Source organism: Geotrypetes seraphini, chromosome 5, assembly GCF_902459505.1.
Source record: "Geotrypetes seraphini chromosome 5, aGeoSer1.1, whole genome shotgun sequence".
In the NCBI taxonomy this organism is placed as follows: Eukaryota; Metazoa; Chordata; class Amphibia; order Gymnophiona; family Dermophiidae; genus Geotrypetes; species Geotrypetes seraphini.
Window position 1 is genome coordinate 18,630,290 of NC_047088.1, and position 14,422 is coordinate 18,644,711.

The 14,422-nt window shown below is 45.0% G+C and overlaps 1 protein-coding gene across 4 annotated transcripts in view; it reads left to right on the forward strand.

Moving 5' to 3' along the window:
* Positions 1–14,422, forward strand: part of CAPN6 (calpain 6) — a 134,249-nt gene that overhangs the window by 82,167 nt on the left and 37,660 nt on the right. For all 4 annotated transcript variants that reach the window (XR_004539619.1, XM_033946392.1, XM_033946393.1 and 1 more), the window contains exon 3: positions 11,236–11,367. Coding sequence is in view for 3 of the 4 variants with exons in the window: in XM_033946392.1 (XP_033802283.1) it covers positions 11,236–11,367 (132 nt within the window). In the remaining variant the exon portion in view is untranslated. The remainder of the gene's footprint in view (positions 1–11,235; positions 11,368–14,422) is intronic.

A 14,422-nucleotide genomic window follows, 5' to 3' on the forward strand; every position in this document is an offset into this window, starting at 1 on the left:
TAAGGCCAGTACTGGGCAGACTTGCACGGTCTGTGTCGGTATATGGCTGTTTGGGGGAGGATGGGCTGGAGAGGGCTTTAATGGCTGGGAGGGTATAGATGGAACCCAAGCACAGAACCGGGTAGAGCTTTGGATTCTTGCCCAGAAATAGCTAAGAAGAAAAAATTTAAAAAATTTAAATTGAATCAGGTCGGGCAGACTGGATGGACCATTCGGGTCTTTATCTGCCGTCATCTACTATGTTACTCTGTTACTATGTTGCCAAGTCATGTCAAACTATGTTTGCCTTGCTACGTCTTACCATACCGTGTTTTGTCATTTTATATTTTACCATACTGTTAACTATTTGCCATATCTGTCAAACAATGGTTTCCGTGCTACCATGCTATAATCTGAGAGTGTGGTGCAGTGGTTAAAGCTACAGCCTCAGCACCCTGAGGTTGTGGGTTCAAACCCATACTGCACCTTGTGACCCTGAGTAAGTCACTTAATCCTCCACTGCCCCAGGTACATTAGATAGATTGTGAGCCCATCGGGCCAGACAGGGAAAAATGCTTGAGGACCTGAATAAATTAATGTAAATCATTCTGAGCTCCCCTGGCAGAACAGTAGAGACAATTGAATATATAAATAGTGTGAAAAGTTTCTGTCTCTGGTAACCAGAGCTGAGATTGTGATGTCATAATGCCTCAGTCTACCAATAAGAGCCAACCTCATCAGTGATGTCACAATGGCTTCATTGTCCTATACTTGGCTCACTTTTCCTACATTTTGATTTCTAGAGTGGCGCAGTGGTTAAAGCTACAGCCTCAGCACCCTGAGGATGTGGGTTCAAACCCACACTGCTCCTTGTGACCCTGGGCAAGTCACTTAATCCCTCCATTGCCCCAGGTACTAGTTAGATTGTGAGTCCACGGGGGACAGACAGGGAAAAATGCTTGAGGACCTGAATAAATTTATCTAAACTGAGCTCCCCTGGGAAAAGAGTATAGAAAAATTGAATAAATAAATAAAATCTCAGTACCAAGTTTAGTTCAGTGGTGGTATCCTGGAGCCTCAACTGCAGGTTATCCAGGCCACTGTAGAGAGTTACGCGGGGACAGAAATCTCACCCATCCCCGCCCGTCCCCCACCAGAATCCTCTCCGTCCCCACCAGGATCCTCTCCGTCCCCACCCGTCCCCATCAGGATCTTCTCCATCCCCACCCGTCCCCGTCACGATCTTCTCCGTCCCCACCCGTCCCCGTCAGGATCCTCTCCATCCCCACCCGTCCCCATCACAATCTTCTCCGTCCCCACCCGTCCCCGTCAGGATCCTCTCCATCCCCACCCGTCCCCAGCAGGATCCTCTCCGTCCCCACCCGTCCCCTTCAGGATCTTCTCTGTCTCCACCCGTCCCCGTCAGGATCCTCTCCATCCCCACCCGTCCCCGTCAGGATCCTCTCTGTCCCCACCCGTCCCCATCAGGATCTTCTCCGTCCTCACCCGTCCCCATCAGGATTTTCTCTGTCTCCACCCGTCCCCCTCAGGACCTTCTGCAACCCCACCCGTCCCCGTCAGGATCCTCTCAGTCCCCACCCGTCCCCGTCAGGATCTTCTCCATCCCCACCCGTCCCCATCAGGATCCTCTACGTCCCCACCCGTCCCCATCAGGATCTTCTCTGTCCCCACCCGTCCCCGTCAGGATCCTCTCCGTCCCCACCCGTCCCCGTCAGGATCCTCTCCATCCCCACCCGTCCCCGTTAGGATCCTCTCTGTTCTCACCCATCCCTGCCAGGATCCTCTCCGTCCCCACCCATCCCAGTCAGGATCCTCTCCGTTCCCACCCGTCCCGGTCAGGATGCTCTCCGTCCCCACCCATCGCCGCAAGGAATTACCTCAATTCCCGCCCGTCCCCATAAAAAGCAGCAATTCCACAGTTTCTTATGTGTTTGCGCTGCTGTTTTCCTTGTGGAATCTCTTTGGTGGAACCCTTTTCTTGTTTTCTGTTCAGGTAATTAACTTATAAACCCGTTCTTTTACTAAGGCTGACGTGTCCATTATATTATATGGACGAACCCTGCTTCCAAAGCCTTCCATCCCCGTGGGAGTCCCATTGGCTAGAGGGGGGTTCCCGTGGGAGTCCCGTGGGCCAGAGGGGAGTCCCCGTGGGAGTCCCGTGTGTTAGGGGGGATTCCCGCGGGACCCGCGGGATTCCCTCGATCCCCGTTCCCGTGCAGATCTCTAGGCCACTGGTACTTTGGGAACTAGATAGAGGCTGTCTCATCCTCTACTGGAAATTTGAGGTCAGGGGAAATTAGCTTCAAATAAGGAATCTTCACTTTTCAAAAGTCCTTGTTAACGAGATTCCTTTCAGCTGAAGCATCATTGAGATACTTTAAGGAGGTGCTAAACCTTCTTTACCCTGAAGCTGTTTCTCCTTTTGAAGTGTTCCTTATCTAGGAATGTATGTTTGGCAAGGAGGGCGCTCAGCCTCAGAGCTTGCTTTGACAGGTTTTCCCGAAACCTCTCAAGAAAATGGTTAAGGCCAAAGCTTCCAGCTGAGAAGGCTAAAATAAGCATATTAAAAGTTTGCTTTACAAAGAATAATAATAATAACTTTATTTTTCTATACCGCCGTAATCTTGCGATTTCTAGACGGTTCACAGTGAAGAGAGCTGTGCAATCAGCGAATTACAGCGTACAAATAGTGAAGGTGTCACTGAGCAGTCAGTGATTATAGAGTACAAATTAGCAAGAAAAAGATATTACAGTATAATCTTAACATGTTACATTAATGGGGCTGGAAAGCTAGCGAATTACAAAATACAATTGGTGACACTGAACAGTCATTGAAAACAGAATACCGTTAGATGAAGATACGTAGTATCAGCATGAAGAGTGAGAGCTTTTTAACAAGAAAGGGGGGCGTTTTTTGACTAGGAATTAGATCTATTAAACAGAGCGGTCTTGATTTCTTTCCGAAAGGCGCCGTAGGTTAACCTGGCTCTGTCCATGAAATTGCCTAGCCAGGTTTGCTGTCTACCAGCTTGAAATTTGAACTAAACTAAAACTAAACTAAACCTTAAGTTTATATACCGCATCATCTCCACAGAAGTGGAGCTCGACATGGTTTACAGGAATTAATAAAGAAAGGAACTCCAATGGAAAGAAGAAGTTCTATCCAGAAAAGTTCTATATTTGCAACCTGTGATTTTCGGGTAGGCAAAGAGGTTGCGATTTCTGGTTGTCCTTGTGGGTGTGTAAAGTTCGAAGTGAGGTGATAGATAATTGGGGGCCATTCCCTACACCAGTTTATAGCAAAAGCAAGAGAACTTGAATAAGATTCGTGCCTCAATTGGCAACCAGTGTAGCAATTTGTAGTAGGGACTAATGAGTTCACTTTTCTTTAGTCCGTAAATTAAGCGGACGGCCGTATTTTGCACTATTCTTAATCTTCTCACGTTTTTTTTTTTAGGTATACCCACATAAATGATGTTGCAGTAGTCTAGGGTGGATAGAATCAGTGATTGTACCAGTAGTCTGAAAGATAGAGGGTCGAAATATTTTTTGATAGTTTTTAATTTCCAAAGTGTGGAGAAGCACTTTTTTGTCATCGAGTTCGTGTGTTCGATCAAGTGGGTGTCTTAGGTGACTCCTAGAATTTTTATGGTTTTAGATATTGGGTGATCGTGACTATTTAGGTGTATTGTTGTAGTGATTTTTTCCTTTGGGTTTGCCAAGAAGATTTCTGTCTTTTCTGAGTTTAGTTTCAGTTTAAAATTGATAGTCCACTGTTCAATTTCAGTCAGATTCTTTATTTTGTGACTAGCATGTCCAAAGGCTCCTTTTACAAAGGCGCTAGCCGCCGCCGCCTCCTCTTGAGCAGTCTTTCGGCTAGTGCGGTGCGTGCGCTAAAAACACTAGCGTACCTTTGTAAAAGGAGCCCCAGGTGTTTCCTGATGTGTTGGGAGTTATCCAGATGATAGAAAAGCCTTGAAAAACTACAGCAAAGAGTGGACAAATTAGAAAACAAAGTGCTGGATGAAGAAAAAAAAAAAAAAGTCTGAGGTTTTGGGAGCACAAAATCAGCTCCTAATTAAGGAAAATGGGAATGTTAACTTTAAGACTGAAGTTTTGGAGAATATAATGAGAAAACAGAATTTAACATTAATTAATTTTCCTAAACTACCTACAGTTACAGCAATAGACAGACTTAAATGATATATTCTGGAGGTTCTGAAAGCCCCACAAAATTCTTTTCCGCCTATCTCAAATATCTACTATATTTCCTTGGGAAAGAAGAAGTGTCCAGAAGATCAGCGAGAACCACAAATAGATTTACTGGACTTGACAAATATACTTGAAACATCAGAGTCAGAACAAATTAGTGTGGCAACCCTCTTTGTTCAATTAGCGTTTGATTCAGAAAGAGAGTGGTTACTAAAAATGTTTTTTAAATATAAAGATGTTACATTTCTAAATCAAAAAAATTAGAATGTACCTAGATGTTTCTAGAATAACGCAAAAAAAGAGGAAACAATTTTTGCTTTTGAGTCCTCAGGTCTTAAAATTGGGTGCAGCTTTTGTATTAAGATTCCCATGCAAGTGTTTGGTTAATTTTAAAGGAATTAGATATATTTTCTTTGAGTCCACACAGTTATCTAGATTTATTGTAGACAATTCAGTGGTGATAGCGAGAACCCCTATCAATAGACAAGTGTAACGCTTGCAATTGGGAATTTTGGGTCCAATTCAGGCTGTCTTTCTTTTTTTCCTTATTTTAATTATGATGAAGTAACAATATCCGACTAATTGTAAACTCCTTCTCCATTTATTGTTGGCTAATGTATAGTGGAAACACATTATATTATCCTTTGTATTGTCTTAAGAAAATAATTCCTGTAATACTGCTATTTTCAATATGACTTGTGATCATAAAAAAGTTGAAATTCAACAAAGAATAAAGAAACAAAAAAAAAGAAAAGTCTTGGTTTGAAGGGTAAGATCTTTGCTGTGGGAGCCACTTGTCTTAAGCTCCCTACAAGTACTTCATTGTCTATGAGGGTGGCAGTGACAATTTTCAGGATTCTGGTCACCTGAAAAGATTTGATAATAAGAAAAAAAATTGCTTGACTAGAGTGATGGAGAGAACTTAAGAACATAAGCAATGCCTCCGCTGGGTCAGACCTGAGGTCCATCGTGCCCAGCAGTCCGCTCATGCGGGGGCCCAACAGGTCCAGGACCTGTGCAGTAATCCTCTATCTATACCCCTCTACCCCCTTTTCCAGCAGGAAATTGTCCAATCCTTTCTTGAACCCCAGTACCGTACTCTGCCCTATTACGCTCTCTGGAAGCGCATTGGCTAAGGCTCTTAATATTTGCATCTCCTCTTCCTATAGGCTAAGGCTCTTTGCATCTGCATTGTGATGTCATAGAGCTTTATGGTTATAGAAACCTAGAAACATGATGGCAGATAAAGGCCAAATGGTCCATCCACAGCATCACTATCTCCTCCTCTCCCATAAGAACATAAGCAATGCCTCCGCTGGGTCAGACCTGAGGTCCATCGTACCCAGCAGTCCGCTCACGCGGCGGCCCAACAGGTCCAGGACCTGTGCAGTAATCCTCTATCTATACCCCTTTATCCCCTTTTCTAGCAGGTAATTGTCCAATCCTTTCTTGAACCCCAGTACCGTACTCTGCCCTATTACGTCCTCTGGAAGCGCATTCCAGGTGTCCACCACACGTAGGGTAAAGAAGAACTTCCTAGCATTCGTTTTGAATCTGTCCCCTTTCAACTTTTCTGAATGCCCTCTTGTTCTCTTATTTTTCGAAAGTTTGAAGAATCTGTCCCTCTCTACTCTCTCTATGCCCTTCATGAAGTAGGAATGGACAGCATGTTATGGTTAAATTGAAAGTAACTTTGAAGATTTTGACAAAACTCTAAACACGTTGTCCTGAGCTACTGGCTTCACTAAACAATTTATTCAAAACGAGCCTCAGAGACACAGGCAACGCACTTCAGTCCTAGCCAGGCACTTCTCGGCCGCAAAGGCTAAAGACCATCAATCATAGGCTCCTCTTACACCCGGCGGGGGGAGGGGGGTAGACACAGACTCGTGCTACACCCGGTTGCAGAGTATAAACACAACAGTGCTCCAACACAAAGCAATGTTCAAAAACGTGGTAAGACAAAACAAAATACCAAAACCCAACAATAAGCCAAGTACTTAGCCGAAAACAGTTGGGGCATCACTTGGAGAGAACTGCCCACCGGCACTGCTTTAACTGGCCATTTTGACGCTTCGAGATATTCTTAGATTTTCTTACATAGTTCTTTTTCTTAGATATTTCTGGCCCAGAGCTCTGCCCAGTATTGTGCATCTACTGAAGTCTCCGTCGAAGTTCGTTCCAGCTCATCTAAACCATCCCAGCCCATCCTCAACTGAATGGCCATATACATAGAAACATAGAAACATAGAAATTGACGGCAGAAAAGGGCTATAGCCCATCGAGTCTGCCCATACCAATGACCCACTCCCTGATTCTTACTCTCCTAGAGATCCCACATGAATATCCCATTTTCTCTTGAAATCTAACACGCTGCTGGCCTCAATCACCCGCTGAGGCAGCTCGTTCCAATGATCGACCACCCTTTCGGTGAAGAAGTACTTCCTAGCATCACCCTGAAATTTCCCTCCCCTGATTTTCAGCGAGTGTCCTCTGGTTACCGTGGGCCCTGTAAGACTGAAGATATCATCTTTCACCTCTATACGTCCCGTGATATACTTAAAGGTCTCAATCATGTCCCCCCTCTCTCTTCGCTCCTCCAGCGAGTACATCCGCAGTTTTTTTAGTCTTTCTTCATATGTGAGATCCCTGAGCCCCAAGACCATCCTGGTAGCCATTCGCTGAACCGACTCAATTCTCAACACATCTTTCCGGTAGTGTGGTCTCCAGAATTGAACACAATACTCGAGATGAGGTCTCACCATGGATCTGTACAGTGGCATTATGACTTCAGGTGACACAGACTGAGCAAGTCTGCCCAGTACTGGCCTTAGTTCTTCAATATGTACCATTATTTTCTGATTAGAGATCCTCTGTGTTCATCCCACACCCTTTTGAACTGTCACCTTCTCCTCTTCACCCCCCCTTGGGAGTGCATTCCAGGCATCAAACACCCTTTCCATAAAAAAAGAATTTCCTAACATTACTCATGAGTCTACCGCCCTTCACTGCCCTTAATTTGCCATATCAGAGTGGTAGTGAAGGCGGGAAATTTGAGAAGGGCCTTGGACATCAAATGACATTGGAAAGAACATAAGAATTGCTATATTGGGACAGACCGAAGGTCCATCAAGCCCAGTATCCAACAGTGGCCAATCGATTGTCCTATACTCAGCTCACATAAGAACTTAAGAGCTCTCCCTCAGCCGATGTTCTAGCAAAATTCTTCAATGATAAGGTTTCTTCCTTGAGATGCTCTTTCCCTCCTTCAGTCTCTTACAACTCCCTAGTGCCCACCGATTCCACTCCCACCCTAATGTGGATTCCACTCCCACCCTAATTGTGGGAGAGTGTGGCGCAGTGGTTAAAGCTACAGCCTCTGCACCCTGAGGTTGTGGGTTCAAACCCACGCTGCTCCTTGTGACTCTGGGCAAGTCACTTAATTCCCCCCATTGCCCCAGGTGCGTTAAATAGATTGTGAGCCTGCCGGGACAGAGAGGGAAAACTGTTTGAGTACCTGAATAAATGCATGTAAACCGTTCTAAGCTCCCCTGGGAGAACGGTATAGAAAAAATTGAATGAATAATGGTCTCCAACCTTATCCCAGCTGACAGATCCTGGACCACCTTTGAGCGCGTATCTGAATCCCTGGTCCTCAAACTGAAATCCTGTAATTGCTCCTTGGACCCATTCCCCTCCTACCTATACGAGAACATTCCCGCTCAGGCTATTTCTTCTATCACCATTCTCCTAAACTCTGCCCTTCAGTCAGGCCATTTCTCCCCAGAAATGGGTCATATTGCCTTGACACCACTACTGAAAAAATCTGACTTGACCCTTCCATACCATCCAGCTATCACCCAATTGCAAATATCCCTCTCCTAACCATCATTTCTTCCCAACTCTCATCATACTTAGAGAGATTCTCTATTCTTTTACCCTATCAATATGGCTTTCGTCCTAACTTCAGCACCAAATCCCTACTGTCTTCCCTGATTTCAAAGGTTCAACAACTTCACTCTCGAAACAAGTTCGCCGTCCTCCTACAATTTGACCTTTCCACTGCTTTCGACGTTGTTTACCATGATATTCTTGTTTACCAACTCCCTGAGATAGGTATCAACTCCACAGTCCTAGGTTGGTTCTCTAAATTCCTCCGTTCTCGTTGTTAACATGAATGGCATCTCATCCTCTCCCTGGAAACCGAATTGTGGAGTCCCACAAGGCTCTCCACTATCCCCTATCCTTTTCAACATCTATATGTCCTCTCTAAAACTCCTCCACCTATCCCCCCTTGAAACAATTTACACTTATGCAGACGACATCCTCGTCCTCCTCGAGACCGATTCGAACCTCACCGACCTGTCTAAGAACATATCCTCTTGTATAATGAACCTACAATCCTGGGCCCACACTGTGCAAATGAAATTGAATGAGTCCAAAACAAGACTTCTTTGGCTCGGTCCAAAACTAGATCACCTACCCACCTCCATCCCACTACCCTCTGGCTCCTCTCTGCAGCTTGAGTTCTCGAGCAAGGTCTTGGGCATCATCATTGATTCCACATTGTCCTTCAATGACCACCTCCAATCCTTGGTAAAAAAATGCTTTTTCAGCCTTCACATGCTGAGGAAAGTTAGATCCTGCTTCCATCAAAAACATTTTACCCTCCTTGTCCAATCCATCATCCTCTCCAGATTGGACTATTGCAACTCTATCTACTTAAGCCTAACTAAGAAAATCTTCCACAGACTCCAACGGATTCAGAATGCCGCGGCCAAGCTCATCTTCGCTAAAAGTAAATTTGACCATGTCTCCCCGCTCCTGGCCAAGCTCCACTGGCTTCCGATAATCGCCAGGGTCTACTATAAATGCGCCTGTTTAACTTTCAAAATCCTATATGGTATCCTCCCTCCTTTATCCCTCTTTCTTGGAATTCCTCATAAGAGGAAAACCCTAATACCACCAGATCCTCCCACAAATTAAAACTATCCTTCCCCTCGCTAAAAGGCATTTCCCACACAGGAAAGCTAGGGACCTCCCTCCACTTCAAAATCACTGAGCTCTGGAACAACCTTACCTCCCCTCTTCGGAACTTGAGCTCTCTCCAAGTTTTCCGCAAACATCTGAAAACCTGGCTTTTCTCAAAAAAATGTAAGTCTCCCTCCAATTTAGGAATCAAGGAAACTCTTATATCTTGGCATCCCAAGTCCTCTAAATTTTCTTCACATTTCTACCTCTAACCCTCTGTTGTAGTTCCTTCCTATTTCTCCTACTGTAAACCGCGTCGAGCTCTACGAACGTGGAGATGATGCGGTATACAAACCTAAGGATTAGATTAGATTAGATTAGATTAAGAGCTGCCATATTGGTACAGTGCAATAGTGGCCAACCAGGTCCCAAGTACCTGACAGAAACCCAAAGAGTAGCAACATTCCAGAGCTGAGATTGTGATGTCATAATGCCTCATTCCACCAATGCCTAAGAGCCAGCCTCATCAGTGATGTCACAATGGCTCGATTGTCCTATACTTGGCTCACATAAGAACATAAGAGCTGTCATACTGAGATATACTGAAGGTCCATCAAACCTAGTATCCTGTTTCTAACAATGGCCAATTCAGGTTCCAAGTACCTAGTAGATCCCAAGTAATAAAACAGATTTTATGCTGCTTATCCAGGAATAAGCAGTGGATTTCCCCAAACCATCTCAATAATGGCCTATGGACTTCTGTTTTAGGAAATTATCCAAATCTTTTTTAAACTCCACTATGATAACTGATTTCACCACATTCTCCAGCAACAAATTTGAGTGGGTTTTTTTTTTGGGGGGGGGTTTTAGTTCAATCATTTTTATTGACATTTTAAAGCATATAACAATCAGGCAGGAATGACCAACAATGTAGGTCAATGGAAACAGCAAGAACTCAGTCTGTCAATCATGCCCTAAAAATACAACAGTAGGAAAACATCCTACAAGTTTTAATGCATATTGTGTGATGAAATAATTTCTCAGGTTTGTTTTAAATCTACTACTTAGTAGAGTGAACAAGCGATTCGCATCTGCCCTTTCTGCTCCACTCAGTATTTTATGCAGGTATCCTGTGCAAAACATGGCTTCAGACCTCACAGTTTAGTGCAGTGTATCTCAAACTGTGTGCCAGGGCACACTCGTGTGCCTCTTGAGATTCCAAGTGTGCCGCAACACACTGAGGAGGAAGAGAGGCGCCTGCCAGCTGACTTCCCTACGCGGTACACCGCCAGCGCTGCCCGATTCGCCAAAGGCCTGCATGTTTCCCCCTTCTCTCTAGCGTCCTCCAGCTTCTTCCCTGGCCTCCTGGTCTCACCTTTAAAGCTAATGACAGCAGCCTGCAGAGGTTCGCCAGTAGGTAAAATGATTTTATTTTCAATGTAGTGATTGAAATGTGTCAGTTTTGAGAATTTATATCTGCTGTGTATATGAAAAATGAATGGAAAAAATGGCATTACAATTAGTAAAGGGGATGCGATCTAGGGCAGAGCTTGGGTGGGTCTAGGGAGGTCTGTGGTTGGGGTACTCGGTTGATATTTATTAGGCTTAGGGGGTACTTGGCTCAAAGTCATTGAGAAACACTGCTGTAGGCAATCAGCTGGCGCCAGTGCCTCTCCTTCTCTCCAGCCCTCTTCCCTGCTGGCACTCTCTACTGGCGTCTCAGGGCCCATCTGGAGGACCTCTGCACATTTGCTCACATCGATGTGATGATATCGTGCATATGTGTGATGTCATCTCGGCGACGTCCGCGCACTTCTGGGTGCCTCAAGCCGTGGCCACTACCTTTAGTGTGCCCTGGCTCCTGAAAGTTTGAGAGATACTGGCTTAGTACATCAGGCTGTATTTCAACGACACTCTCTGCGCAATGATTGTGAAGAGACACGAAAATTGGGAGTGCAAGCAGTACCCAAGAGTAAAACCTCTGTAAACATAACTTGAGTTAATGCTCCTTTCCATTTTGCATTTCATTAATAATTATTTATTTGCTTGTAGGAACTGTGTGAAGATCCCCAGCTGATTGTGGATGGAATCAGTGCTCACGATTTGCACCAGGGGAAGCTGGGGAACTGCTGGCTTGTGGCCGCTTGCTCCTGCTTGGCTATCAAAAAGAAACTCTGGGAAAAGGTCAGTAGCAGCTCTTGCAGGATCTTTGCGATTCAGTCAGCTGCATGGGAATGACTAAGGATCAAACGATGATTTTAAAACTGTTTGTTTCAGTTCCCAGTTTGGCTCTTTGTTTCCCTGGTCTAAATGAGAACAGGGAGGCTGTACTCACATACCCTAGTGAGGGAGGAAGTCCCGGCTATCACTCGGTGGTGACACCTAGTGGTTGAACTCGGGAGCCAATGATCGCAGAGTTCCAACGGATGTCTTTGTGTCTGGCCCCTGGCCAATGATTGTTAATGGAATGAGTGGGTTAAACCTGTTCAGAAGTGGTTCTAACAATGATTGGGAACCAGAGCTCATGGTACAGCCGCCCAACCTGGTCCAGTTACAGAAGGAAGCAAATGGAAAACTGCTGAACCCCCCTAGAATGGGCTTCATTTCATTATTTCAGAACTTGTATTTGTTTGGATTTTAGGTCACATCTTTTTCTGGAAGGTAAAGTACAGTATGTTCAGGGTACATTCCCTGCAAGTAGGGCTACCCGACGTCCGGATTAACCGGGACCAGGCGTCCGGACCGGCTTCTCAAAACCTGTCGCTTTGTCCAGGTTTGGAAAAGCTTTGAGCTCGGGGCCGCGTCTGGAGGGCATCTGCGGATGCAACGCGGTGACGTCAGACGTCATGCTAGGAGGCCTTTCAGATGTGGCCCCATATAATGTCCGTTATCGTGCGGGAAGATATGACGGTTTCACCTTGTCTGAAGTTGATGTTTGTCCATCCTTGTTATGAATGTTTTTATTGTAAGCCCATAGGAATTGAGTGGATTATAAATATTTTAGATACAATCAATTAATAAGCTGTTAAACAATCGATTATTGGAGTTCATTTGGATTTACATGCCTGTCTGCCTACGTACTATTCTGTAACGCTGTGTGCGCAAAAGGGGGTGTGGCCATATGAGGAGCATGGGTGAGTCGCGGGTGTTCCAAACATTGAGGCGTAACGTTACAGAATTCATGAGTTGCGCACCAGGTTTCAGCCAACATAAGGCCTTGCGCCCAAAGTTGCGTGCAGAAATTGACGCTAAGTGCTACTCTATGAAGGGCTTTTGGTGCAGAGTGCGTTTAAAGAACATGAGTTTGGTGTGGATCGTTCCAGTGCTTAAATTTGGGCCCTAGGTGCAGAAGTGGAACGTGGGCGAGACGTGGGCATGGCCCCCACTTACATGTCTACCTTAAGGAATACCGTAAGTTGCGCATAGCCTTGCCAAACATAGGTCAATTAGTTTCCTGCAGTCACTTCAGGGATAATAGTTGAGACACAGGTGAGTCAGAAAAATAATAACTGAATCACCAGAATTAAATCTGACTTCACTAAAAATACTTAAATGACCAGGCTATGGAGGGTGATCAAGAAAATTCCTATTGATTGCTCAGAGATGTGGAACTCTTCAAGGAAGATTGGAAACCTCCTAGTGGAACAAAGTTCACCTTCCAGTCTTTGTAAACGTTATGAACAATGAGCACGCTCCAAGCCAAAAGTCATTTAAATAGATTGAATAAATAGAAAATCAAAAGATGCAAAACATCTTGTAATAGTTTAACTCAATGTTTTTCAACCTTTTTACACCTATGGACCGGCAGAAATAAAAGAATTATTCTGTTGACCGATGGTTGAAGAACACGGGGCTAAGTCGTGGGCCAGACCCCGCCCATCTCTACCCAATCTCCACCCCAGACCCCGCCCCCATAATAGTACTAATTGCACCTTGCACGTCCCGTGCCTCATCTGGAAGCCTTCCCTCTGACGTTGCGACGTCAGAGAGAAGGCTTCCGGTTCAGGCGCAGGATGCCCGTAGGAGCCACTGCCCGTGGCTTTGTGCACTCAATCAGTTAGGAAGAGGGAGCTGGCTCGAAGATAACGCTGCATCGATCGCACCGTGGACCGGCGGTTGAAGAACACTGTTTTGGGCCTGATGCACGTGCTGGCCCTGTGGACCGGCAGGAAATTTCTGTGGACCGGCACTGGTCCATGGACCGGTGGTTGAAGAACACTGGTTTAACTTATCTTGTGAAAAAGACCCCCGGATCTTTTTCACAAGATAAGTTAAACTATTACAAGTCAATATTCACAACGTGATGATTGCTCTATAAGTCCATAAGAATTTAAGAAACTACTTTTTATGAGTGTTTTGCATCTTTTGATTTTCTATTTATTCAATCTATTTAAATGACTTTTGGCTTGGAGCGTGCTCATTGTTCATAACGTTTACAAAGACTGGAAGGTGAACTTTGTTCCACTAGGAGGTTTCCAATCTTCCTTGAAGAGTTCCACATCTCTGAGCAATCAATAGGAATTTTCTTGATCACCCTCCATAGCCTGGTCATTTAAGTATTTTTAGTGAAGTCAGATCTAATTCTGGTGAAACATAGGTCAATGGATGCTACAATTGTAGGTCCAAGATTTTAGGCAGAATCTAAGCACCCGGAAGCCGTTATGCAAAAGATTCACACTACCCAGCATCAAGAGTGTCTGAAAGGAGTTGCTCAGTTTTAGAATTGACCCTAAGGGTCGGATTCTCTAAACGGCACCATTATCGGCAACCGCCTTCAAAAGCGTTTGCTGATCGCACACCAGTCGCGCAGTGGCACCATCTTGAGAATCGCATCTACGTGAAAGGTAGACGCTGGAAATGTAGGCCAGGGTTTCGAAGACCTGTATTCCCAAAGCCTACTTTTCACATGAAGAGCGCCAAAGGAGGCGCCTAACAGTGCCTAAGGCCACTTCTGGCGTTAATCCACGCCTGCAGTGGCCTTAAGCGCCTCAAGGCGCCTCCTTAGACGGGACAATGCGCCATTTTTAACGGCGCTGTTAGGTGTCTTCATTTTTTTAAAACTTTTTCATTGTTTTTTAATCGGTGCAGTCAATTACGGCGCCAATTAAGTTAGGCAGTGGTAGGGCGCCTTCGGCTGGCTAACTAATTGGTGCCGTTTTGAGAATCTGAGCCTAAGTGTATATGCGCTCAATCTGGGAATTTTAAGTAGCACTAGCCCCAAATTCTATTTATCAAGCCC